Below are 25,979 nucleotides of genomic sequence, written 5' to 3'. Positions count from 1 at the left end.
GAAGATGGAGGCATTCAATGTTTTGACTGTTAGGAAAGCATGTGAAAACTTGCGAAGACCCTGTTCACCGTTGAGAGGAGGGATTGTACACTGGCTCTCGTCGATGGGAATGTATTGACTGTCCTTGCCGGTCTGGGGAAGCCGCTGCGGCCCGAGGCTACCTGCCGGCGCTTGTCCATATAAGAAGAAGCCATCATCCACCAGGCGGTCAATGAGAACATTTGTTGGTTATCCGACTCTTCCTTCTCTCATTTAGAAGAGCGGCAAATGGGAATTCTTAGTGCTCTTCAACGACAAGAAGCTGCTGTCACGAACATAATCGCGATGGAGGGCACCGCGGAGCCCAACGGTTACGACCACCAACAGACCAACGGTCACAACGGCGAGTCCAACGGTCGCACCGAGCCTGACTACAAAGAGTCTTTCGACACCCCCTATCAAGCCACGGAGACCCGTGAGGAATATCGTCAGGCCAACGACACATTTGACCCTATTACTGGCGCTTACCCCCGCATCTCCCGCCCCGTTGAGCTGATCCGCCCGTCCTATGACGTTGTTGTCATCGGCTCCGGATATGGTGGCGCGGTCGCCGCCAGCCGCATGGCACGTGGCAACAAGAAGGTTTGCTTGCTTGAGCGTGGCAAGGAGAAGTGGCCCGGCGAGTTCCCCTCTGAGATCATCCCGGCGGTGAAAGAGCTTCATACTACCAACGCGGCCACGGACGGTCTTCTCGGTGCTCTTGGAAAGTTGGGCACCGGTGGTGATCCGACCGGGCTTTACCATCTCATCGTCGGCGATGGCCAAAACGCCTTTGTTGGCAATGGCTTGGGCGGAACGAGTTTGCTCAACGCCAACGTCTTCCTCGAAGCAGATCAAGGGGTTCTCAACCTGCCTATTTGGCCCAAGGAGCTAGGCCCAGGGGTACTGAAGCCATGTAAGTTTCAGTCACTCTATCACAAATTAACTTCAAAAAGACCCTAACGTTTGCAATTCAGATTACAAGCGCGCCGCAGAGGTCCTGGAGCCTAAGAAGTATCCAAAGGACTTCCCCAAGCTGCACAAGCTGGAGACGCTAGAGAAGCAGGCCAAGCTCATGGGCTGGAGCGAGAAGTTCGACCGTGTACCTCAGACTACCCGCTTCGAGGACGGCGAGAACAGCACTGGTGTCTACATGCGTGCCTCTACACTGAGTGGACAAGACACTACCGGCCTCAACGATGGCAGCAAGTCCACGACGCTGGTGAACTATCTCAGTGATGCCTGGAACTGGGGTACCGAGATGTTCTGCCAGTGTGAGGTTCGGTATGTCACCAAGGCTAAGGATCGCGAGGGCTACATCGTGCACTTTGCGTGGCACGGTGGAAAACGCGCCAACTTCAAGGACCTCTTTTACGAGGATCTGATGTGGGTTCACGCCAAGGAGCTGGTTTTCTTCGGCGCTGGCAGCATCGGAACGACCGAGATCTTGCTCCGCAGTAAGCAGTTCGGCTTGGACATGAGCCCCGACGTGGGACACGGAATGAGTGGCAACGGTGACATTCTCGCCTTCGGGTAAGTCAGAGTTGTCTTTATCAAGCATGTGGTCTACTGACTCCAATATCAAGTTACAATACTAGCGAATATGTCAACGGCATGGGACGCGAAGACCCCCCACCAAACCGTCCTGTTGGGCCGTGCATTACGGGTATCATCGACTGCCGGACAGGTGTGGATAACCCACTGGATGGCTTTGTCGTCGAGGAGGGTGCTATTCCCGCCGCCCTTGCGCCCTTCTACCAGGCAATGCTCACTTATTTGCCTGGCAGAGTGTTCCCAGAGAACATTTCCATCAAGGGCGCTGTCGGTCACGTAACTTCTGCTGTTGGAAGCCGTTTCTTCGGACCCTACTTCCCCGATGGCAGCACTGAGAAGACGCAGTGCTACCTCATCATGTCTCACGACAGTAAGTCTTTTGAAATGCGCTTCGTAGTCACCGTTCTAACTAGGTCGTTCTAGGCAGTCAAGCTACCATGCAGCTTGACAAAGACAGACCTCTGATCAACTTCTCAGGCGTCGGCAAATCGCACAGAGCCAAGAAGCTGGCGGGCTACTTGGCCAAGCTGACCAACCTCATCGGCGGAATCTACGTCGACAGTCCATTCTATGCCGCATTTGGCGAGAAGGAGATCACCGTCCATGCCATGTGAGATGGCACTATTTCGTGCAAAGTTGGATTGTCTGCTAATGTTTGACTAGTGGTGGAGCTCGTATCAGCAACGACGGAACTGGAGCCAGTGGTGGTGTGAACCACAAGGGCCAATTGTTCAAGGGTGTTAAAGGCGACGTGCACGAGGGCTTGGTTGTTTGCGATGGTACCATTGTTCCTGCGGCTCTTGGTGTCAATCCGTTCGCGACAATCACCGCCCTTGCAGAGAGATCTGTGGAGCATATCGCCAACGACTTCCATATCGATGTCGATCTCAAGACCAAGAACGGTATGTACTCTTTAGTAAGAAGGGCTTTCAAGCTTGGACTAATTGACTCTAGGCTCTCTGAACTTGTTTGGCAAGCCTGCATACGACCCCTTCAAGGGCGAGCACCCGCCTGTGGATAGAGTCCAAGAGATCATCAAGACTGCTAGAGATGATATGACTCCTGGCATCGCCTTCACCGAGACTATGGACGGTTGGATCCACTTTGGAGAAGACTCCAAGACATTGGACTTCCAAAGGGCTACCTTGACTGCCAAGAGCCGCGGCGAATATGCTCGTTTCTTCCTCAGCGCCAGGTCATGGAACACCCACAACCGTGAGTGCTGATTAATCTCCCCCGACGACTTCCCTTTGCTGACATACCTGGTATTAGTTGTCCATGACAAGGAACACGAGGCCAATCTTACCGGTACCTTCACCTGCCCAGCTTTGGGTGGCACTTCCATGGTCCAGGGCGGCAAGTTCAACCTGTTCAATGACGACCCGAGATCGCCTGATACCACCAACCTGACTTACAACTTCCTCATCTCACAAAAGGATGGTAAGAAATTGCACTTCAACGGTTACAAGGTTGTCAACTCAGACGTCGTCTTCAATCCTCTCAACCTCTGGAAGGCCACGACCACTCTCTACTGCACCATTACTGAGGTTGACGAGCATGAGCAACCCGTACACAACAAGGTTCGCGGCAAGGGTGTCATCCACATCCGCCCGACTGCCTTCCTTCAAGAGTGCACCACCATGGAGGCAACCGGATCCAGCCTCTACGCCAAGATCTCTTCCACCGCCAACTTCCTCGGATATTTCACCGCCAAAGCGGCTGGTGCCTTCCTCACGCCCTTTATCCCTCAGATCTGGCCCAGCCTTCCCTTCAACAGCTACCAGAATCCCACACCCTGGTCTGACGAGATCACAGTCGAGGCCAACGACCGCGTCAAAACCAAGCTTTACATGTGGGAGCCGCAGACTGTTGGCGGCGATGCTAGCAATGCCCCGATTCTATTGTTCATCCCCGGCGCCGCCGTCGACCAGCAGATCTTTGCTTTGCCTACCATTGAAAAGAACGCGGTTAACTACTTCCGAGCCAAGGGATATCGCGTGTACTCCATGGTCCACCGCGTCGGCAAAACTATTGTTGCTCAACAGAATTGGACCACGTATGACGCCCGCCGTGATATCCAGGCGGCTCTCAAGAAGATTCGCAAGAGGCACGCCATCATTGACAGGCTGGATGGTAGCGGTCCCTCGACGACGACGTACGTCGTAGCACACTGTGCTGGATCTATCGCCCTTGCGTCAGGTCTGCTTGACGGAAGCATTCCGCGGCAATGGCTTAGCGGTGTCACCGCTTCCCAGGTCTTCATGAACCCCAAGTTCCCCAAGGTCAATCACGTCAAGGCTAGCCTCCCCATCTCCATGGCCAACATCTACAACCTCATTCAGGGCAAGTGGTTTGACTGCACCAGCACGCCTCGTGATGGATACATCCAGCAAGGTATCAACCAGTTGCTTCGCTTCTATCCCGTGGGTCACCGCAACGAGATTTGCAATTCCGTCGTCTGTCATCGCAGCTCCCTTGTTTTTGGCCGGTTAGTACCCACCACTTCTCCTCACACTCCTCTGTGACTAATATTTTCTAGGCTCTGGTCTCACAAGGGACTCAACGAGGCTACTCACTCTCAATTAGAGAACTTCATCGGTGGAGCCTCAATGGCGAACTTGAACCACCTGATGTACCAAGGCACTCACGGATTTGCGACCGACTCGCAGAATGAGAACCTTGTTACACCGCAGAACATTGCCCGCCTCAAGGGTCTGCCCATCTTCTTCTTTTCTGGATCTGAGAACGAAGTCTACGCGCCCGAGAACACCGACACGTCCTTTACCACCCTCACGGAGGCCAACGGCGGCGTCTGCTACGAGAGACAGGTGTTCCAGCACCGTGGCCACTTGGACGCCTGGATGAGCCCGACCGCCCACAAGGACATCTTCCCTCGTGTTGAGCAGCACATCCAGAACGTCATGCACGAGAAGTATTCGCGACTTGAAAAGTACACCTCAGGAAACCTTCTTGGGTTGAAGAAGTGATGAGCGGTTGCTATTTTTCGCCGCCGCGATCAAGCTGGTATTGAGAGGCGCACTCGGGATTTTTTTTCTTGAAGACGCTCGCCAGTTTGCCAAATGTGTTAAAAATTGGCTCCCAAATCTGGGTAATTTTTCTTTGTCAACCAAAATAACCACATGTCCCTTACCTAGGTACATACCAATAAATAATACCACAGTAGTACCAACTTGCCTTGTGCATCGCGAAAGCAACCCCGCTTCGGTCCTTTGTGGTTGTCCCGATTGCTTCTCCGTCAAGGCTCCCGGCTCCGCGAAGAGGTCGACGGCGAAATCCTGGATTCGCGACTAATAGGCTATCACCTGTCAATCTAACGCTCCTCGGACTTACGAACCACAAGGCAGAACACCGGAACCGGAATTGAAGAAGCGACTAATAATAAGCCTTTTAGCTGCCGGAGCAAGTCATCTTCGGCCTGCAGCAGATTGCGAAAGTCAAACAAACATCAGATAAGATTGGTCATCCCACACAGCCGTTTGCTCGTCTGTAGTCCCGACGAACGTTCCATGTGAGAATGAGCGTTACGTTTTACCCTTTTTGGTATCACCCTGGCACCGGAGCTTCTCAGCTCTCGTCGTATTATCAAACATGAACTTCCGTTTCTTGTTTGTGGGGAAATGCAGCCAAGAAGTCAATGGTGCTGGCATTCCTTGTCACCTGCGTGTCGGCACCCAAGTTGTGGGTTAAGTTACGGCAACAGAAGCTGGGAGAATTGGCATAGCAGTACCAGATCAGTTAGAATCCCATCGGAAGCCGGCACGAGCCGGCAGGAGAACTTGCCTAGACCCCCGGCCGGAAGTGATCCGGGAAGCATTCGCCTGGTGACAGCGGAGCAGCGGAGTGGGGCCGTGCGCAATCGGAGGCGGGGAGAAATCAGGCCGATGGATGGAGACCCGTAAACCCCGAGAGCCCGATGGCCGTGTGGACGAAAGCGGTTTCATACAAAGGATGAATGACGCATTGGATATAGCTGAGGGCGATGGTTGTGTGGCTTTCTGGTAGCTTTGTCCATAGCTCAAGCTCGCACACACATAGCTTAGCTCGTTCTAGCTTTGCATAACTCTGCATAGCTTGCGAGCTCTCACACCCAAATCACCTCATTCATCATGCAACAAGTCGATGATGAGGTGAAGTTCTAGAAGAGAACTGACGCTGTTCGAGACCGCGGCAAGAGCTTGAGCTGCTTTTCGTTCTCGCATGGAACGGGTTCCCACCTCGCCCTCGCCCATCGTCTGGTCGTTCCTCCGGCTCGCCCGGGGATTCGAGTTCCATTGGGTGGGATTGGCGGGGGAAAGTTTCACTTCGCTGCTGCTGTCCGATCCCGTTGACGTCAGCTTACCATTGGACCTCTAGCTGTTGGCGTCGTCCCTAGTGTCTCTTCCTACCGCCATTCCGCGTATGCGGAGTGCGTGGTGTTTGCCTCCAGGTGCCGAATTGTCGAACAAAAGGGTCCTTATCTGCATTTCCCCAAGTGTAGGTGCTTCTCGAGATTCCCTTTCCCTTATCAACCTTTTTCCAGAACCAAGGTAGCATTCTTATCTGGAAATCAATTCAAAATGAAAGCTGCTGCAGCCTTGTCATGCGTGGCCGTTGCCAACGCGTTTATCCTTCCCGACCCCAAGATTTTCGAGCAGGCGGCCATTAAGAACGATGACCACGCCAACCGAGGTTCCTGGTGGGACCGTGTGCCTTCCAAGGATTCTATCGTGAACACCGTCGAGGATGGCATTGATTCCTTGTCCTCACACATTGAGGGTGCATTGCACTCCTTCGAGGAGACTGTTGAGAACAAATTCGATCACCTTTTCGAGGAGGAAATTTTCAATGAGCCCAAGGTTTCCGACAAGACCATCTACGAGCTCATTTCAAAGAGCGAGCACACCACAGAGTTTGCCAAGCTCGTCAACGAATACGAGGACATTGTCAACGTCTTGAAGAGCACCGAGGCGAACCACACTCTCTTCGTGCCAACAAACCGCGCCTTTGAGCACCTGCCCAAGCACAAGAAGCCGAGCAAAGAGGTCATCGAGGCCATTCTCAAGTACCATGTGGGTATTGGCGACTACGATGCGAAGAGGGTTCTCCGTACACACACTCTCCCCACATTGCTCAACGAGAAGTTCCTCGGCGACAAGCCCCAGCGTCTTCGCACCAGTGTCGGTCTCGGCGGTGTGCGCATCAACTTCTACGCCAAGGTTGTTGCCGTCAACATTGTAAGCAAAAGCGGTCCCTCTACTTCATTGGTTCTTCACAACTGACGCATCATCACAGCGTGCCAAGAATGGAATTATTCACGCTGTCAACAGCCTGATCATCCCGCCACCCATGGTCGGCCGCGAACTCACTCTTCTCCCCAGCCAGTTCTCCACGCTCCTCCTTGCATACGAGAAGACCGACTTCGTCAAGTACATTCACGGGGTCAAGTCCACTGGCACCACCGTCTTCGCCCCCTCCAATAATGCCTTCGCTCGCCTCGGACCCAGGGCCAACGCCTTCCTGTTCAATACTGATCTCGGTGTCAAGTACCTCAGAGCTCTGCTCAAGTACCAGATTGTTGGAAACTCGACCCTTTACAGCGATGCATTGTACCGCCCTGACGAGAAGAAGGATGCCAGCACCATGGAGCACTACCACGTTGATCTTCCTACCTTGTTGGGCAAGAACATCGCCGTCGATGTTGCTACTTGGGGTGGCTGGACCAAGGTCAAGCTCAACGGCTATATCCCCATTGTCGTCGCCGATGGAATCGCCAAGAATGGTGTCATTCACGTCCCTGGTCGCGTCCCGATCCCTCCCCACAAGCATAAGGTTGACTACGTCGATGGCGAGATTGAGGTTGAGGATTTGAAGGAGAGACTTTCTGAGTACGTCAACGAGAAGGAGAATGATGCGAACTGGCTTGGCGAGGAGTTGTAAGCTATGGAATATGAATCAGTCAATATAGCCGCCGTTCTCCATAGGTAGTTTGAACCATAAAAGCTAATGTAGGATACTTGGAATACATGTGCTTTAGTCTATCACACCGTGTATGTCTCTATGAGCTACAGGCTGTTCTCCTTTTTAGATTCAGTATGAGACATGAAGGTCATGCGAATTGTTCCTGTCGCAACCAATGCACGCACTGATGAGCCATGCTCATGAGCAGTCCTCTGTCCGGCAGAGCGTCTGGTTTGGATATAGCCATGCTTCGTTGATCAAAGTACCTTATACCAGTCATGCAATAGAAGTAACTCGCCTTCTGGGGCACCAAACCCACCTCCTTGGATACCAACAAGGCTACATGTAAGCTAGGCCAGGGCTCTTAACTCATTCCAGGACAACCCCGACTTCAGTGGCATTCAGCCCTACCTACCTGCAGCCGGCGCACGACAGCCTAGTGTCTCCAGCCACCCTCTCTGCTTTGGCGTGTCTGAGGTGCCTTCACTGCCGGACCACAGAGTCAATGCCGCGCCCAACGTGGTTTGAACTCATTTTTCGATAGATGGCTTCCAACAGCTGCCGGCTCTCCTCATCATATCGAATCAAGGGCTTTACCGAATGTTGCCACAATCAACTCCAAGGCATTCTCAGCATTCAAAGATAAAAGAAAGACATCGCAGTGAAGGAAAAGGCATGTTTTAGGTTCCTAGTGCTCCCTGACTTGAGAACAAATCAGCCTTCTCAACCAAGAATGCCGTAGACCAGCCCGCATCTACCTACCTACCAGTCCGGAATTCGACTAGCACCGGACTTCAGCTCAGAGTAGCCGGCGCCTTCTTGAAGAACCACACATGATCATTGGTCCGAGCCTCAAGCCATGAAAAGCGGTTGATGCAGACTGCAAGCGGTCAAGCGGCCTCCCTGGCAAGTGGGTGACAAAACGGGATGCCGCTCAATACCCTCCCTATCACTCTTTCTACTATTACGGTAACCACTATTATTCCTATTGTTATTATTATTAGTTATTATTATTATTAAGGTATTATTATTATTAACTAGTTATCATTGTTATTATATTTATATTATAGTTCCTGAGATGTATTCTATGTAGAATATGTCAAAGATAGAAAGTGATAATGATAATGATAATAATAGATAGATTAATGAGAGGAAGGATAGAAATAGAGCTAGGTACTTCGTGTTGGGCGGCAATCCATCGTGTCGCCCACTTGCCTGGCTCTTGATGAGGCTAGTGCAGTAGTGTAAAGGAAAGACAACGAACCACTTGCTGAGCTGAGAAACTGCGGTTTCCAGTGTCTCAAAGCCACCACAACAAATTGGTGGCTTTTCTTTGGCGTGTGCGACCCAGAGACCAAGGACTTTCTTCAGGTTGCCCAAGGGCGAATTCGTGGCTGGTTTAAATTTGTCTCCCTCCTCAGGCCCCCCCTCCGAATAATTTGACAGTTGCATGAGGATAACACTTGACGTTTGCTTTCGCTCTGAATATCAAATCTGCTCGAAACGACATAACATGAACCATTGACTCCGCGGCGTTCGACAATCAAGTATGCCGTGATATCGGCTAGCAGCAAAGATGCATCAGCCCCCACCAGCGAGACAGTCGACCTTTGAGTCCCAAGCGCAGTATAACCTGCAGGCTACCGAGGACGTAGACGAGGACCACAATGAGCTGGACGAGGAGAAACACCCACCTCCAATACCGACGCGACCAGATTATCGACCCAAACCATTGCAATGGCCTTTTATCGTATGCATGATTTCCATTCTCTCCATCTTTGTGGGGTTGGTGATCTTTGCTCGCAACACGATGCCGAATTCAGACAGCACAGCAGTAATAGAGCCTCGCCATTACTTGGGTTCACGACAAGATCCCTCTACCATTGAGAAGTCCTCTGGTACAAGCAGTCCAGCGCGGGAATTTGCTCCGTCATCTGATGGGTTAATGTCGACGATCATCCAAACTAGTAGTGCCGATCTCCCGACGACTTCTGAACCTCAACGAACTCACGCTTCAGAGTCGATTTCGACGGCTCCTGTTACTATACTATCGTTAGGTGGAGCTCCCGGCACGATTTCTGGAGCGTCAACGGAGCGAGAACAATCTTCTAATGTCCAGGAAGAGAAGGCACAAGTCACAGCCACCCCTTCGGCATCAGCAAGTGAGACCCAGAGTCAATCGGTGTCAAAACCACCTTCATCGGCGCTGTCTGAAGATCTTCCTACTACTATTGGTATGGATAGTGCGATTTCAGTGGCTACGCCATCATCTTCAACGGGAACTGCGTCCATTGGCGTTCAGGGCAAAGATCCCGACTCTTCTGATTCTCCGCCAGCAACAACCACGAGACTAGAAACTTCAAGGCAAACAAAACACACTTTGGAGTCAACAGCTAGCGGCAAGGAAGCCAGCTCTGTCTCCTCTTCTGACATCTCCAAGCAGCGCAAAGGCCCTCACCCCAGTCTCACATCATCTTCCAGTTCATCATCGCTTGAGCCGATCGCTAGTGACAAGGTGCTTTCTATCATCAAGTCTGAATTCACTTCCACATTCACGAGGCCTGGGTCCACATTTCAATACACGACATCTATCGTGAGCAGTGCTTTTTCGACCTTTTCAACAGCTCTTGAGACAACTATTCCCGGAAGTACTGGCGATACCACGTATACGCGAGTGGTCACGACCGGAACACAAAGAACGGTGACGAGGACTTTGACGAGTAGCAACATTGTCGTCACCGCGACGATACCCGAGCAAACCACCCAGACGGATGTTATCAGCGATGAAGAAACAACCTACTACCAGACGACCACCAAGACCGTTGGCCACGTGACGACTTCAACCTCGGCTGCACCCGCCTCAACTGTCGTCGAAGTCATCAGTGAGGTTGGTGAGGCCACCATAACTTCAACAGCCCAGTTTACATCGCCGGCAACGGTCAGCACCTACACCTCTATCGTTGTTTCCGCCGTACCGACGACTATTGAAAGTGTCGCTACCTCAACCGCGGCGGGCGTGGTGTATGTATCCGTAGGGACGACCGAGATCACCAGAGTTGTTACCATTCCCGGAGGGTCGAGAGGTCAGCAGAGTGAACAGCCTTCCCCAGTTACACAAATCATCACCAGTGTGTTCGACGGGAAGGTGGTGACAGTTGTGGAAACAGGGAAACCTCAGATTTTCGTGACCAATGCCGGGGGACTTTTTACTGCCATCTATACGCCACCTGCAGAGACGATCGTAACAAGAATAGGGGGCGAAGAGACACAGATGGTAGTCACAGTCACTCCATCTCTAGACGTCAACCTGGTTGCTGTCCAGATTACTGTTGCTGAGAAGCCGACGGTGATACTGATTCAATCTAGCGCCGCAGGTTTCAAGCCAGTGTCCTTGACACTTGTCTCCCAGGTCGGCGGCAGTACTGGCGTTTTCACTACCACCGATGCTCCAGAGACTATCAGAACCACTGTTGATGGTAAAGAGACTACGATAATCAGAACGCCGGTGCCTCGAGAGTTTTCCTCGGTAATCGGAGGAACCCCAACCACAGTGGAGTTGGTCACAACGCCGACTGGAAGCAGCCCTCTATTGTTCACGGTCATCACGACCATTGGAGACTCCCTGAGCACAATCATATCAATCCCGGGCCCTACCACATTTGTCACTTCGATACCGGGCACGCTCAGTACTATCACGTCCACTCCAAAGCCCAGCACACGGATTTCCACGATTGGCCCATCCACGGCGATATTCACCTCTGTTTCCCAGCCATCGTCGACGAGCAAACCTGACATCGTCATAACCGAAATAGAAAAGTTTGCCTTCACCGATGGAGATTATTTCCTCGGCAAGTTTCTTCCGGTAATTCTGGCTGTTATGGTTGCAATTCCTCTACGAATTATCGATCTCAATGCGAAGCTGTACCAACCCTTCCATGCATTATCCCAAGAAGGAGGCGCACTCGGTAGGAATAGCATGACGATCCAATTCGAAGGCTGGAATGGGTTCTTGGCCCCGTTCAAGGTCCTCAAGCAAGGCCACCCGGTCCCTTTCATCACGACACTGATGGTATGGTCATCGTCTCTCCTGGCGCCCTTGGCAACTGAGGCGATCGGAATGAAGTTGCACGGGAAATGTAAAATCACCGCCATCGATGGCTGCGGCATTCAACTAGGGGTCTCACCGAAATCAGCCTACATCTTGATCGCATTGCTCGTTTTTATCGTCGCGCTTCTGCTGGTCCTGCTTTATCTCCTCCGAAGCTGGAAGACCGGACTTCACGCGAATCCTTGGAGCATCGGGGGCATTTCGTCACTCTCTCTAAACGCAGGAATTCGGCCACATCACCTCAACTTCAAGACCACCGAAAGGGCCATGGCAGAAAAGACCTACATGCTGGGGTTCTTTCAAAATAGGCACGGTAGAGACGAGTACGGCTTCATCTACTATGATGAATCAGCCGACAACCTACAATCGGCAGGGTCAGGAGCACTATCGACCGATGACGAGGCGGACATGATCAAAAGTCCGTACGAGACTGCGACCAATGCCCGGAAAACAAACCCCTTCATCGCGCTTACGTACTGGTGGCGCCTCTTGTTTATGTCTTTCCTTCTTGCCTTGTTCATCATCATACTTTACTACCATGTTACGCTGGGTTTCCGTACTTCTTTCAAAGACTTCATGGACAGTCAGACATTTGGACTCCGTTTCTTCCTTGCTGCGTTGGGTGTTATCATCATCTTTTGCTGGGAGTCGATTTTCATCAGTAAGCAGCCCCGACTCCGTCACCAGCGTGAATGCGGACCGATGCTAACGCGAATGCTAGGTATCGCCATTGTCAGTCCATATTATCACATGGGCCGACGTTCTCAACGACCAGAATCATCAATCCTTCTAACACGCCCCACAAACGGATTCTACGGCATTTACGCCGCGATCCTTGACGGCGACATCGTGCTGATGCTGGCAGCTTTCATGTCCATAATGGCCGAGTTCCTTCCGATGCTGTTGGCCAATGTGCCATACAACTTGACTCAAACACTCAGCTCGCACAACGTCTGCTCTATCATCAGTATCACAATCTTAGTGCTGATGATGGTGGCTGTGGGGGCTAGTTTATTCATCAAGTGGCCTGAAATGCCAGTCGACCCGCGAAGCATTGCCGGGGCGATGTATTACGTCAACGAAAGCCGTATGTTGGATGACCTTGAAGGTCTTTCGCAATTGTCTTCGTTTGACAGGAAAAAGAAAGTCGGGGAACTGGGACGGAGGTACTTTTACGGCGCTCTGACAGGGAAATACGGGATGCGTATGGGCGTTGAGTCAGTAGAGAGTGTGGAAGACACTGTGTATACTGGAGCAAATTGGCTTCCGCCGCATGATGACGGGAGCAACCGGGAACAGGATGCTTTGGTTCATCATGATGAAGGTACAATTAGTCCGGATGATGATCCGAGCCCAAGGCAGACAACAAATCACGAAGAAGGGGGCTGGGTGTGATCATTCAGACGGGAAGAAGAGGTGTTGGAACTCTGACTTGAGTTCATCATGTGGGCAGTACACACTGCTCATCTGGACCAACGAGGCAAGCAATCAGGCAATACGACTGGTATTGATGGTTGGTTGGTGATGTTGTGGTGAAGGTGAAAGGTGGCTGCGGTGGGCTGGATCAACCAGGAAGTGGATCGGGCAGCTGGTGCCTGGGGCACCAGCCACTGCCTCAGGTATCCACAGTCCCACACATCACATGCATGATTAATAAAACGTTTTGTCTGCGAAGGGCAAGGCTTCGATATAACAAAATTTCATCGCTGTCATTGATCTCAAATATCTGTTCTAGCAATGAATAGTCGGACTGCCACCTGCTAGGCCCCCAAGTAGAAATGTGCCCAGCCAAACACCACTAAGCACGGAGAGGAAGTAGCCAACATTCATCGTCATAACCGCAAGCATCCTACAAAGCCTGTCAGCGAGGTTTTCGGCAGTCAAGATAGAGGGAATGACTTACAAGAGATATCCAATGCCTCCCACAATGACTTCGTATGTTGCCCTCGCGGCGGCGGCACCAGCCCGCCACCCTTTCCATCGCCCAATAATATCTTTGCGGATCACCGAGCCAGCCTGACCTGGCTCAACACTCTCCGCATGGTGACTTGTCAAGGCCTGCTTGTCTGATTCGTATGCGGGGTAATTTCTCCAGAAGCGGTCTTCGAGTACTGGCTTCAGAGCGAGTAGCAGGCGTAAGATGGAGCCTAACACGATGAGGAAGATGCAGGTGCTGGCGTATTGACCGGGACTTGTCGGTGTCCATGCGTCTGAGTATAGAGGTGTTTGGAAGGCTTCGAAAAATGTCATGGCCATTTCGGACATTGACATTGACATGCTCGACATATCGCCGGAGGCAGCACTAGTCGATGTAGCCATCGCCATGGCTGTGCTGGTTGCCATGTTCATATCCATCCCGGTCAGGTTTAGAACGATAATCGAATGATTCTGTCGAGTAATACGGAGAGGGTCTATTTTCGTCGAAGTAGGAAAGCTTTGAATTTCGGCTTGTGTCGATGTGTGTAGGTGCAGTCGACTTATTTGTTGCTTCTACCTTACAGTGATTGATTCTGATAGACAAATTGGCAAAATCTTGCGGATCACATTGACGGCGGCATGATATGATTTATCATTGAAGACAGTTTCTCTCATCTCCACGAGTTAGATGATAGCGTCGAGTGGAAGATCGGCACGAGCATTACTATGAGCAAGTTTCTCCCTCCATCCCGGGTGTCACGGCATCTGACGTCCGTGTCGTCGGAAACAATGTGGGAAAAGAGGGTCCCGAAACGCGCAAATTGACTCCATTCTCCACGTGGGAGTCTGCCAAAAACACAAAGCTTGGCCAATTGCAAACCCTAGCTCGAGTTGCCGTCGTATCTGTTGGTTGTCTAGTGTGACGCTGGAACTGCACCGAGGCATGGGTGGTGCTTATGTGCCGGATGGGGAGAGTTAACGAGCTCAAATGTGCTCAAAACCCTGGAAGTTGCAGCGCAGGATTCCCGACTTCACGAATCGAAATAACGCGCTCAATTGTACGTGGTAACCGGTTTGATACCCTGATAGTTCTCAATATCACAGCAGCAGTTTCCGCGATGAGCAATTACTAATATTCTATTGGCGTGTTTGCCAAAATCCGCAATGTCTACTTCAGTATCATTTTATCCACAGGCAAGGTGATTATCAGCGTGTCGCCAAGCACGATGTTTATGACACCTCTACTGTAATCTCTCTTTCCCCATCATCTTTGGGCAGAAATCCATCCTCAGAATTCTAGTTGATCAATCGACGCTTGACGCCATCATGTCCTTACCATGGCTTAGCCAGCCGGTCATGCTGCATTCAAGCCGCGATGCCGGAACTTGCTCAATGACACCAGAGCAGTGCGCTTTCAAGACTGGCTACTGGGTATTTTGGTACGAAGCTGATCACCGATACGGACTACCGACAGTTGCTTTCTTTGTAACGGCAATACTGCTTGCAGCCATTGCCAGCTTTGCCTCAACATACGCCCCGTCATCGTGGAGGAGAAACACATTGTGGCTACGGATTTTGTCTTCAGGACGTCTCCTGTCCTACAAAAACTGGAGGCTTGGTTTCTGGAACACACAGTCATTAGGCACATGCCTGCTTGGTGCCGCAGGTGCTGTGTTTTTCTTGGGTATTACTATTGTCCGAGGTCCATGATATATGTATTGACGACTGACATCCTCTCCTAGCAATGACGCTTGGCCCCCAGCCCTATTACTGGCCTAACACGAAAGAGCTCAGCTTCGGAAACTCGCCTCCGATTGCCACCCGTGCTGGTTACATGGCTTTGGCCTGTATGCCATTTCTCTTGTGAGCAACTGCAAGGCCCCTCGAGATCTCGTTCGACTTTGTCTAACCATGTGTGCAGCATTCTAGGTGCAAAAGCAAATCCAATTTCTGCCCTGACCGGTATATCTCACGAGAAACTCAACATCTGGCATAACTGGGTAGCATGGGCTATGTTTGTACTGGCACTTGTCCATACGTTTCCCTTCATCGTATTCCACATCTGGAAAGGGGACATAGTCAAGCAGTGGAACGACGGAGGCATTTGGGTTACAGGTGTTATTGCAATTCTAGCCCAAGCATGGTTGACCTTCATGTCTATTCGCTGGATCCGGTATGTTGATATTTAGCATTGACCTGCAGGCTTTTGGATCGAGACACGGAAACTATGCTGACAGTCATTTTGCTCCGACAGAGACCGATATTACGAGCTGTTCAAGGCGACCCACCTCTTTGCCGCCGCCGTCTTCTTCATTTTCTTCTTCATCCACTGCGACTTCCGTCTTACCTCATGGGACTACTTCATCGTCACAGCTGTGCTGTACGCTCTATGCTTCTTCTACTCGCAGTTCAAAACCTTTATGGAGCACGGTGTCAGCCACGCGCGAGTATCACTGGTCACACCTCATTGTCTAAAGGTAGTCATAGAGACCAACACGCGATGGACACCGGGCCAGCACGTTTATCTGAGATTTTTAACAGGCGGCATTCACGCACTGACTGCTCACCCGTTTACAATCTGCTCGATCCCACGACAAGGCCAGCGAAGCGAAATGGTCTTCTACATCCAACCCAGAGGAGGAATAACAGCTAGGCTTGCTGCAATCGCTCAGAAATCTCCCGAGGCATCTGTTCAGGTTCTGATTGACGGACCATACGGCGGCGTTACGGATCGATGGTTTACTGGCTTCAATCGGACGCTTGTTGTTGCTGGGGGTGCTGGAGCAGGATTCTCTTTACCAATGATCGAAAATTTCCTGCAATACCAACACCAAGGAATCGCGAACCCAGAGATAGAAGTTATCATTGCAACCCGCGATCTTGGGTTCCGGGAATGGTACTGCAGAGCATTGGACGACATCATTGCTCGACATACCCATATCGAGGACACAAAGGCCCCAGTCATTTCTATCTCTTTCCATGAGACCGGAACCTCGGTAGAAACCAGCTCGACTTCATCCAACCCAGAGTCTCCGGCATATGGTAGAGACAAGGAGGTGATGGAAAGGTCCGGGAAGTCTGCAGAGACTGGATGGCAATGCCCTTCGGGTTTTGTCAATCTACAGATATACACTGGACGGCCAGATTTATCCGCGATTTCTAGGCGAGCTGTTGACCAGCCGGGAAGCGTTGGCTTGGTGACCTGTGGCCCAGCATCATTAGTCTTCGACTTGGGTGAGATTGCGGCTGAAGCCCAGAAACGCATTCTGCAAGGTGGAAGTGGTGCCAGCGAGGTCTGGTTCTACAAGGAAAACTTTTCGTAAGTTACAATCAGCTGCCTTTGGCACAAATTCTCGGTTGCTAACGCGGCTGTCAAGATATTAAACTCTCAAGCCACCAAGACAACTTTTAGTTTCAAGTGCTGCACAACTATCCCATCAACTGCTAGATGGCGTCAGTACAAGCTACGTACTTTAAATAATCCGATCTCACTTCCCTTATATTCGCCTATGAATAATCTCGAAATAGAGCAAAAGTAGAGAAATACTGGAGACGGATATGGTGCTGGATATAGCGACGGAAGTAGTGACGGGTGTAGTGACGCCATCCAGCAGTCAATGGGATAGCCAAATTCTACGATGTTATCTCTACTGCTCCTTTCCTGCATCCCAAAATCGTATTGATCTGAGACTATGACTATTTCTGTCAATTCTCAATTTCATGTTGAGGATAGTTGTGCCGTGATTGACTCTGCCCTTATTTACGGTCGAGTTAGACTTCTAATCTACTATATCCTTTACGGTTGAAGAGGGCCACGAGTTGGTCGTTTAGCTGCTCCTCGATAAGGGCTTGAACATTGACCGTAGGATAGAGAACGGATCGACAGCACTGTATAGACTAATCTTTTGAGGCTGGCTAAGACTGGTCCATTTACTAGTTGACCGGGGTGCTGACCTTGCGACTAGCACTAGAAATGGAACTAGGCTCCTGAACAGTGCAGCTGAGGAAGGCCATGCCGAGATTGTTGAGTATCCAACAAAGAAAGAGTGCGAAGTTAAGGCCACGACTATCGCCGGCTACAGTCCCTTGCTCTCAGCCGTTGAGGGAGGGAGGCTGCAGACTGTTTGGCAACTACTCGATGTTGGCGCGGATCAGAACACAAAGAACTCGGAGGGGATGACGCTCCTTAACAGTGCTGCCCGGAAGGGGCGCATTGAAGTGGTCCGTGTCCTTGTCCTTCTTGCCAGAGGAATCGACATGGATGCATTGACACTAAGCGGACAGTCTGCTGTCGACTTGGCAGAGCTCAGAGACCAAGAGGTAATCCGCGACTTGTTGCTCGATGCGGGAGCGAAGCAAAGGACGGACAACAACAAACCCCCGGTTGAGATTATGGTAACGTTACCAAAGCACAGCTTGCGTTGTTACATCAGACCTTCAATTTGCGGGGCAGCGCTGCTGATCTATCTTTGAAAGTTAGATGAAGTGAGGGGTGATAACACTGAAGCCGAGATACGGACAGAGGCATGTAGTCTTTCTGCATAAATGGGCAACCATTCTGAAGGCAATGTAATTGAGGAGTGTTCGAAGCCAGGTTAGGAGATAGGCCATACCAAGCTTAGGCGAAATAAGCTCAAGTTATGGCTCTCTTGCAACTCATCACAGCATGCCTCTGCACTCCGGTGTTGGCAGGGGGTCTCCAAATTCTCCCACCCACACTCCGAACTTCGGAACCCTCCCAAGGCGCTGTATGGCAAGCGAACAAAAGCCCAAAGACCATCTACATCGAGAGCAGTCTAGCCTCCAAAGCCGATACAGATGGCTTAAGTCTCATTCCACCAAGCGGCCACGATTTCGCGAAGCTCTTCCAACACGACATTAGCGAGCTTACCGGCGTCAACTGGACATTACAGCGCGTCGATCATCTCCCGAACCCCGCCAACGCCAGCGGCATCCTTCTCGGCCTGTTCACCGGCAATACCTCGTCGCTCACATACGAGAATGGCGACCCTACGTCAGAGGGCTATGAGCTCGTCGTCTCTCCGACTGGCGCCTTTATCGGCGGCACAGGCGCACGCGGAATGTGGTGGGGGACCAGGACGCTGCTTCAGCTCCTGCTCACAGGGAACGGGACTGTGCCCGCGGGGCGATCGGTTGACGCGCCGGCATATGCCACGCGAGGCTTCATGCTCGACGCCGGACGCAAATGGTACGCACCCGCTTTCCTGAAGGAGCTTTGCAGCTTCGCTTCCTTCTTCAAGATGAGCGAGTTCCACTATCACCTCAGCGACAATTACCCGCTCAACCGCGGGCAAAACGCGTCATGGCAGGACGTCTACTCGCACTTTTCGCTAAGGCCGGAAGACGAGAGTTTGCTACCGATCCTTCACGGTCGGGAGAATGAGACGTTATCCCGAGAGGACTTTGCCGATCTTCAAAGCCATTGCGCATCGAGAGGTGTTACTGTTATCCCTGAGATCGAAGCCCCAGGCCATTGCCTCTACCTCACGAAGTGGAAGCCCGAGCTCTCATTGCCGAAGCGCGACTTGCTCAATTTGTCTCATCCGGACACTATCCCGACCGTTAAGCGTATTTGGTCAGAGTTCCTGCCCTGGTTCGAGACAAAAGAAGTTCACGTTGGCGCAGACGAGTATGATGCGACGCTGGCCGACGACTACATTGGGTTCGTGAATGAGATGTCTTCCTTCATCAATTCCACTACCGGCAAGCGGATTCGGATCTGGGGAACGAATGAGCCATCCGAGAACAGAACCATCTCCAAAGACGTAGTCATCCAACACTGGCAGTACGGCGAATCGGACCCGGTTTTACTGGCAGACAACGATTACGATGTCATCAACTCCGAGGACTGGTGGGCATACATGTCTCTCAAGAACGACCATATGCCCATCCTGCCTGCTCGCTATCCTCAGTTCTACAACGAGACTCGAGTCCTCAACTTCGCCAACGAACCAGAGTGGCAGTGGACCCCGGCGGATTTTAACCCTTTTAACAAGACCATGCAGCTGCCAGATAGTTCGCCGTCAAACAAAGGTGCCATTCTTGCAGCATGGAACGACAATGGTCCGGATGCCTCAACCCAGCTGGAGGCTTACTATGCCATGCGTCGAGGCATAGCGCTAGTCGGAGCCCGCGCGTGGAGTGGCAGCCGTGGCGCAGAGCTCGTGGAGGAAGGAGTTGCGTCCAGCATCGATTTCTTCACGCCTCTCGCACCGGGGCAGAATCTTGAGCGCATAGTGAAGAAGTCCAAATCTACTTGTAAAAGCCCATTATTCTCGTGGTCTCGCTCTTCCAACGACTCCGAGGCAGTACACCTCGACCACGGAAGCAAGGGGATGAACTATACACTTACTCTGGCTGCCACTGGACCTTTCATCCTCTCCGGTCCGGACACCGCTCTCTCGTTAGATGAAAGTGGCACCCTTGTTTTTACTGCGGACGGATGGCCTTATCCTCTTCGGTCCGTGAGCGAACAAGATGCCATGCAACTCGACCCTGGGCACCCAGGTCGGATTTGGTCGAACGTGTCTACTTCGACACACGAAGCAGTGACGGTATCGAAGCTACCTGCAAACATCACCATCACCGCAGACGTGCTTCACGGGAGCATGGCTTGGATCAATGGGCAATTCGCAGGGCGCTTCGAGGTTTTTGTGTATGGGGGTCGTAACACACTCTTCAGCTGGAGCCAAATGGCCTTAGTTGCGCCCTTGGAGGATGTAAAAGGTCCTGGTTTACAGGGCGTTGTGTTGGAAGGTACTGCCAATTTGGCGACGTAGAAAGAGCTCGCGTTCAATGACAAGACATCTGTTCCTAATGTTTAAACTCATCTTACTCAACCGTGCAGATTCTGATTATGGCATGTGGGACCTAATGTTGTCAGTTTGGGACGCGCTGGGAGACGAGCGATATCGTTTGAGTGGTCCAACACGTGCGTTCTCGGCCGATTCCGTCTTCTGTGCCTAATACTGTGTCGATTTTGAAGTTTCCTATCGGAAGACTAACAGTCCAGGTCTCCCATCACCTACCGACCTTATCCTCGATCCAATCTCTAGGGGGCTACCGTCATGTATCACGAAGTGTTCATCCTGAAGTCCGTATTCCAGGCCGAGGACCTTGTCCACATTGCTTCCTACCAAATCCAACGCAGTCTTCTCATTTAGCCGCCCTTCGCCGTTTCTATACGCAACGCCAGCGAGCAAGCCAAGGTCTCGCACAATCCAGTCCTCTTCCAGGCCGATAGCCACATTCACTCCGGCCTGAAGCAGGACATCAACACTTGTGCCGTTTGTCAAAGGCGCGCCCGTAAGCGCTCGTCGCTGATCCCACGAGATGGCAAAAGATTGCATTGGTGCCAAGACGACTCCCACCTTGGCAGCAGACAACGCGCTAGCAACTATATGTGCTTCAGCGCCGCCGTATACGACCAGACGAAGCTTCTTTGGGCTCTCGATGAGCTCTGAAACGGCATCTTCCACGGTGCTTTTGACATCCAACAAGGCAGCAATGGTGTCTGCGCTATGCACAGTCACAACGAGTGCCATCTGGCCTTTGACAACTTGACGAAGAAACGCAGACTCCGAGTATCGCTCTTCCACGGGGATGTCGTCATTCGCAGCGAAAGAAGAGACTGCCTTGAGAAGCTTCCGTCGCAGCTCACCGACAGCTGCCGACATGGACGAGATTCCATCAGTACCGCTCTTCGCGGAGAGATCGAGAGTGTAGTGTACAGCAGCATCTCGAGAAAATACGGCAGCACGGTCAAGGATAGTCCCAGCCCCGGTTAGAAATCCAGTGCTTGTGCCATGATGCGTGCCGAGAGCAGTGAATTTGGGGACCGAGATGGCTCGGGTGACACCATAGCGGTGGGCAACCTGCAGCTTCTCGGTATCGAGTGCGAGCCCGTCGACGCCGCGGCTAAACTTTCCTCCATCCGCACCATTGTCAGTGTTGCGCTCCGAATCGACGGCGTTGAGACCGATGGTCGAGCCAAAAGCGGTGAATGCTGGAGTAAGGTAACCATTCTTCAGATGAATCAGAAAGCTCTCTGGTCCAGACGCTGCTTGGAGCTCGGCTTCGCAGCTTCCAACGCAGGAAATCTTGCCGTTTGAGATGGCTACGTTATACGTCTTTTCATCGGCAGCCAAGCCTTCCACTGTCACGGAGTGCAATACTTTGGAGATTCCTGTGAAAACAATGTCTCCTCGCATGATCTGAGGCTTCTCAATGACTTCACCGAGACTCTCATCGGGGACTAGAGTTCCCTCATAGGTCTTGTTAAGCCTGACGGGCTCATCATACTGAGCAGTGCCGTCAATCCAGACCTGAACCGGCGTGGCTCCAACGCTCAACGGGTCACTATCCCAGACGACAATATCGGCATCGAAGCCGGCCTTGATTTTGCCAAGGCGATACTCTAGTCCCAGCCTCTCAGCCGGAGCAGTAGTGACGGATGCGAGTGCCACGTGATAAGGCAGGCCATACTTGTACGCTTTTGCAGCTTCAAACACAACGTGCTGTGCATTGAGCACCGGGTTGTCGCTAACATAGATGGGGGTGAGTCCAGCGTCGTAGAGATGTTTCCCCGCGTATTCTGAGCCCAGAGCAGCTTCGGCTTTGTACCACATGTTATCGGCGAAGAGAGCGGATGCGGGTGGGTTGTTTCCCCATGCCCGTTTGAGAATCTGTGAAACGACGAGTGAGCAACAGACGCAGTATTGAGAAAAGCCACAGTGGGCTTTGCGATCTACTCACCTCAGGCACAAGATGCGTCTGATGAGCATGATGAAATGCACGAATGGGAAACTTGAACTCATTCGTGTGATCCACAAACGCTTCGAGGTCGTTAATGGTATAGCAATGAGCATGAACATAGACTTGGCCCCTGAGCACAGCAATCAATGCCTCCCATTCCAGACTGTTCTGAAGATAAGTTTGGACGTGGTGAAAGCCTCGAGCCGCGGCATTGCACCAGTCATCTTGCTCGCGAATCAACTTGGTAGCATGCTCAAAAGCCTGACGAAATTCCCAGCTCTCGCCGAGGCGGCTGTACGGACCACGTTCGCCCGCCTTCCCATGGACCTGCTTGGAGTTTTCGCCGCAAGCCATCTTCATATGGCGCCAGGTGCGATCCGGATCAGCCAGCATATCAATCACGCTTGTTTCATTGCGTCCGTCAGCAGTGCCAACGGCGTGCTTGATCACAAAAGCTTCGCCGCCGATGTTATTGCTGGACCCGGGCAGGATCAACGAGGTAGTGACTCCGCCGGACTTGATCACCTGTAGTTGGTAATCCGTCGGCTGAATTCCGTCAATGGATCGGACATAGGGAGTGATATCCTTCGACAGCTCGCTGACGTCCTCATTGCCGTGTAATGTTGGTAGTGAGTGTACTGCAGCATGGCTGTGCATGTCGATGATGCCGCTGGTGAGCGGCCGCCCTCCCGCATCGTAGACGATAACATCCTCGGGCAGTGAGGCTATCGCAATATCCTTGGCGACCTGTTTGATGAGACCATATTCGATGAACACGTCGGCCGAAATCCAAGAGTAGCCAGCAGACTCTGGAGTTGGCTCGCCAACCCAGATCGTTGCGTTCCTAATGATTGTGGGTTTCTTGCCATCCACGTAGCGGGCATTCCGTGTCCTCCCTAAGCCTGGTGGATCAATCGGCCGACTGTGCAATTTTTCGCAAGTCGTCAGGTCCTCTCGCAACTGACAAGTTGAGAGCCCATGAATCGTAAAGTCCGGACCGGAGACGCCGTCCACGGGGTAAATCTGTCTCCATTGCGCGTAGACGATGAACGCGAGGCATGCTAAACCAAGAACGCGCAATGTTCGCGACCTGCGGGGTAAAAGTTGGAGAGCCGGATGATGCCGCCGCCGCACTGACGAGGAAGGGACACGGCAACTTTCAGCCGCTGTCACTGCCGGAGGACTGTAGGGCGGCAACTCATCTCTCTTCTCCGCGGCCGTGAACAGTGCCATTATTTCGGTCGTCAGTGTCAGTGGCTGAGGAGTGCAACAGAGCCACGTGGTGAGTTTGAAGTCTAATAAGGACTCCTAGGCTGTTCGGGTGAGGGTGCCCCTGTCCCCAGCTTGTGAGGGGCTTTGATGATCGCAACAAGGATTCAGGACAGGGCTTAACTCGACTAAATTAGTTCCGGGCAGCCCAAAGTAAAACTAAACTTAACTTCCTCCCGATGCTCTGCATCCTCGGCTGATTATGTCGTGGTGCCTGCGAGGTCCAGTGGGATTCGTAGCGTAACCATAGAGGTAAGTCTCTGGGAATATGTTCTGATCAATTACACTGACGGATAAGTATTGCCTAGCCCGTTTTCATCAATCAGTCATCAGTTACTTGTCCGGCGGGATGCCTGGATTGACTTTGGCCACTGACGCCATCTAGATTTAGACCCCGCCCTGATCACCGTGCCCCTGGATGGTAAATCAGAGGAAAAAGAAATACCGCATGATGAATACGAGAGCGTTTGCCAAACTAATTCGGAAAAAGATGCCGACATCTCGTCGCAGATGACAGAAATTCAGACACGGACTCTAGGGAATACTGTTGAGGCATCACCATCACAGTACGATGAATGATTGAATATCAGTCATGTTCTCATCACATAGATTCATGTTGCTGTGTTCAATTGGTGGTTGTGGAGGGGAATCTCCCACTCCTTGATATGTCAAGTTAACGTAGGTACATGTATTTGGTCTCATATATCTACACTGAGGCTACCATTTAATGGGCCTCAACCAAAGTCTCCTTCACAGACGGAGCTTGCTTAAGCTCCTCAGACACCTCAGGCGCGTGCGCCTTGGCAGTCGGCTGCGCGTACGGTGTCCACTCCTCATCGGCAGTCATGCCACCGTAAAGCATTGACGGAGGGGCAAGAGCCTGGATATCGGGAGTGGCCTTGAACAGGTAAAACTTCTCATCGTGCCACTGGCCGGCAGTGACATATCTGCCCTCGCTGTCCTTGAACATGGTGTCGTTCTCGGCACGGAGGAAGTAGGCAATGGAGTAGCGGTGCTGCTCGGGGTTGTAGGGGACCACGCGGTGGATGCACGACATCATGGTGTGGCCACTGGCGAAGCGCAGAGAATCGCCAACGTTGATGATGGCGCAGCCCTTCTTGGGGGCGACGAAGCCGAACTCCTTGGAGCCGGGAGGACGGATCTGAAGACCCCACTCCTCGGCGAAGAGGAGCGTAAGGGAGCTGATATCGGTGTGCTTCTGGTGGCCGATCTGGTTGTCCTTAATGGGGTCGGCGGGGACGTAGTGCATCATTGCCAATGTGGAGGTTGAGGGGCGGTCGTTGCGGTGGGCATTCTCGTACCGGGCAGCGCCAACGAGGCCCATGGCGGAGGAGAGACCGGACAAGACGGTCTTGGTAACGAGGTTGGAGCCGGAGATGGCGTTCTTCAGGACTGCCTTCTCCTTGTCGTTCTGCAGGATCCTGGGGAACTTGGGGTCGGATCTTTGGATCTCATCACGGGAAACCTGAGTTGAAGTAGGTCAGTGAGAGCTCATTGACAGCACTCGTGTGTTGCCTAGGATAGGAGCTCACCTTGAACATTTCATATCCGTCTCTGGTGTTGGGAAGACCACCGGTTCGGGAGCCGACGGGCTCGTATCTGGAAATTGAGCCGTTAGCATTATCTAGATGGTTTGACCTCATGAATGAGGTGAATGCTTACCCGAGATGTGCGGTGATGAGGCCAAGCTCGTTCTTGTCCTCGATAGGGGCCTCAAAGTAGCGGTGCATGAGCTCCAGGGTTCTTTGCTGGTCATCGAGGAATCGGCTGCCGTCAAGGCCGTTCAGGTCCAGGTAGAAGAAGCCCTGCTGCTGGCAGATGCGGAGCATGTTCTCGAGTTCAGCTGGCTCCTGGGACAGGACGCGTCCAAAGTCCACAGTCTCCATGGGGTAGATGGGGACCCTCTTCCCGGACCACTCGACGGTCTGCGGGACTTCAGTGGAGACACCCATTATGAAGCTGTGTGTAGGTATGAGAGAGCTAGAATTTTGAGTAGCAAAGACGGTATCGAGAGATCGAGTTCAGAGTATGGAGGCAAAGACTTGATTTCAAAAAGAGGAGCTCTTCTCCTTTGTCCCAACCCCGCCGGCGAGCTCTCCTACTTATACAATTCGAGACTGCCCAGGCCTAGAACCCTGACGACCTGGACAGCTCTGCCTGAGCTACACCTGAAGCTCCGAGTCTGATGTGCGCAGGCGCACCAACAAGACTCTTTGCCCCTCATTGTCAGCAACGCGACGAGATCCACACACCTCATCATTTCTTATCCTCCTTCCAGATTGCTGTGATTAACAATGTCCCATTGAATGAGACCTAAAGTTTCATGCAATGGTGCGGGGTCTCGGGCCAATCGGCACAT

At 52.1% G+C, this 25,979-nt stretch overlaps 8 protein-coding genes across 8 annotated transcripts; 5 read left to right on the top strand and 3 right to left on the bottom strand.

Annotated features, from left to right (window-relative positions):
• Nucleotides 1-324: 324 nt before the first annotated feature.
• Nucleotides 325-4,559, top strand: BDP81DRAFT_398476 (glucose-methanol-choline oxidoreductase; the record flags this gene model as incomplete). The annotated part of the gene is made up of 8 exons (XM_060588464.1): nucleotides 325-934; nucleotides 996-1,551; nucleotides 1,605-1,942; nucleotides 1,996-2,182; nucleotides 2,236-2,474; nucleotides 2,527-2,787; nucleotides 2,845-4,060; nucleotides 4,112-4,559. 8 exons carry the CDS (start codon nucleotides 325-327, stop codon nucleotides 4,557-4,559), a joined length of 3,855 nt encoding a protein of 1,284 aa, XP_060440378.1.
• Nucleotides 4,560-6,149: 1,590 nt separating this feature from the next.
• BDP81DRAFT_330089 (fasciclin domain-containing protein) lies at nucleotides 6,150-7,509 on the top strand (the record flags this gene model as incomplete). The annotated part of the gene is made up of 2 exons (XM_060585370.1): nucleotides 6,150-6,806; nucleotides 6,865-7,509. The coding sequence occupies 2 exons, from the start codon at nucleotides 6,150-6,152 to the stop codon at nucleotides 7,507-7,509; spliced, it is 1,302 nt and encodes a 433-aa protein (XP_060440377.1).
• A 4,421-nt stretch (nucleotides 7,510-11,930) lies between these two features.
• On the top strand, nucleotides 11,931-13,132 carry BDP81DRAFT_437531 (uncharacterized protein). Its single transcript, XM_060591237.1, has one exon. It carries the CDS (start codon nucleotides 12,047-12,049, stop codon nucleotides 13,031-13,033), a length of 987 nt encoding a protein of 328 aa, XP_060440376.1. The 5' UTR covers nucleotides 11,931-12,046; the 3' UTR covers nucleotides 13,034-13,132.
• A 103-nt stretch (nucleotides 13,133-13,235) lies between these two features.
• On the bottom strand, nucleotides 13,236-14,412 carry BDP81DRAFT_437530 (Ctr copper transporter family-domain-containing protein). Its single transcript, XM_060591236.1, has 2 exons — nucleotides 13,542-14,412; nucleotides 13,236-13,487 (listed from the first exon to the last, which is right to left on the bottom strand). The coding sequence occupies exons 1-2, from the start codon at nucleotides 13,991-13,993 to the stop codon at nucleotides 13,370-13,372; spliced, it is 570 nt and encodes a 189-aa protein (XP_060440375.1). The 5' UTR covers nucleotides 13,994-14,412; the 3' UTR covers nucleotides 13,236-13,369.
• Nucleotides 14,413-14,477: 65 nt separating this feature from the next.
• On the top strand, nucleotides 14,478-17,063 carry BDP81DRAFT_437527 (ferric reductase like transmembrane component-domain-containing protein). Its single transcript, XM_060591235.1, has 5 exons — nucleotides 14,478-15,239; nucleotides 15,298-15,418; nucleotides 15,477-15,728; nucleotides 15,810-16,874; nucleotides 16,933-17,063. The coding sequence occupies exons 1-5, from the start codon at nucleotides 14,882-14,884 to the stop codon at nucleotides 16,937-16,939; spliced, it is 1,803 nt and encodes a 600-aa protein (XP_060440374.1). The 5' UTR covers nucleotides 14,478-14,881; the 3' UTR covers nucleotides 16,940-17,063.
• Nucleotides 17,064-18,034: 971 nt separating this feature from the next.
• On the top strand, nucleotides 18,035-20,401 carry BDP81DRAFT_437525 (family 20 glycosyl hydrolase). The gene has a single exon (XM_060591234.1). It carries the CDS (start codon nucleotides 18,196-18,198, stop codon nucleotides 20,353-20,355), a length of 2,160 nt encoding a protein of 719 aa, XP_060440373.1. The 5' UTR covers nucleotides 18,035-18,195; the 3' UTR covers nucleotides 20,356-20,401.
• Nucleotides 20,402-20,404: 3 nt separating this feature from the next.
• BDP81DRAFT_437523 (amidohydrolase) lies at nucleotides 20,405-23,865 on the bottom strand. The gene is made up of 2 exons (XM_060591233.1): nucleotides 22,331-23,865; nucleotides 20,405-22,260 (listed from the first exon to the last, which is right to left on the bottom strand). Exons 1-2 carry the CDS (start codon nucleotides 23,561-23,563, stop codon nucleotides 20,566-20,568), a joined length of 2,928 nt encoding a protein of 975 aa, XP_060440372.1. The 5' UTR covers nucleotides 23,564-23,865; the 3' UTR covers nucleotides 20,405-20,565.
• Nucleotides 23,866-23,988: 123 nt separating this feature from the next.
• On the bottom strand, nucleotides 23,989-25,805 carry BDP81DRAFT_357335 (2OG-Fe(II) oxygenase superfamily protein). The gene is made up of 3 exons (XM_060586332.1): nucleotides 25,283-25,805; nucleotides 25,153-25,219; nucleotides 23,989-25,085 (listed from the first exon to the last, which is right to left on the bottom strand). The coding sequence occupies exons 1-3, from the start codon at nucleotides 25,570-25,572 to the stop codon at nucleotides 24,324-24,326; spliced, it is 1,119 nt and encodes a 372-aa protein (XP_060440371.1). The 5' UTR covers nucleotides 25,573-25,805; the 3' UTR covers nucleotides 23,989-24,323.
• Between the last annotated feature and the right edge of the window lie 174 nt (nucleotides 25,806-25,979).

This window comes from Colletotrichum phormii (assembly GCF_030913505.1).
Source record: "Colletotrichum phormii strain CBS 102054 chromosome Unknown BDP81scaffold_24, whole genome shotgun sequence".
Lineage (NCBI taxonomy): Eukaryota > Fungi > Ascomycota > Sordariomycetes > Glomerellales > Glomerellaceae > Colletotrichum > Colletotrichum phormii.
Note: the sequence above shows the minus strand (reverse complement) of the source record. Positions and strands in the feature narration are given on the sequence as shown.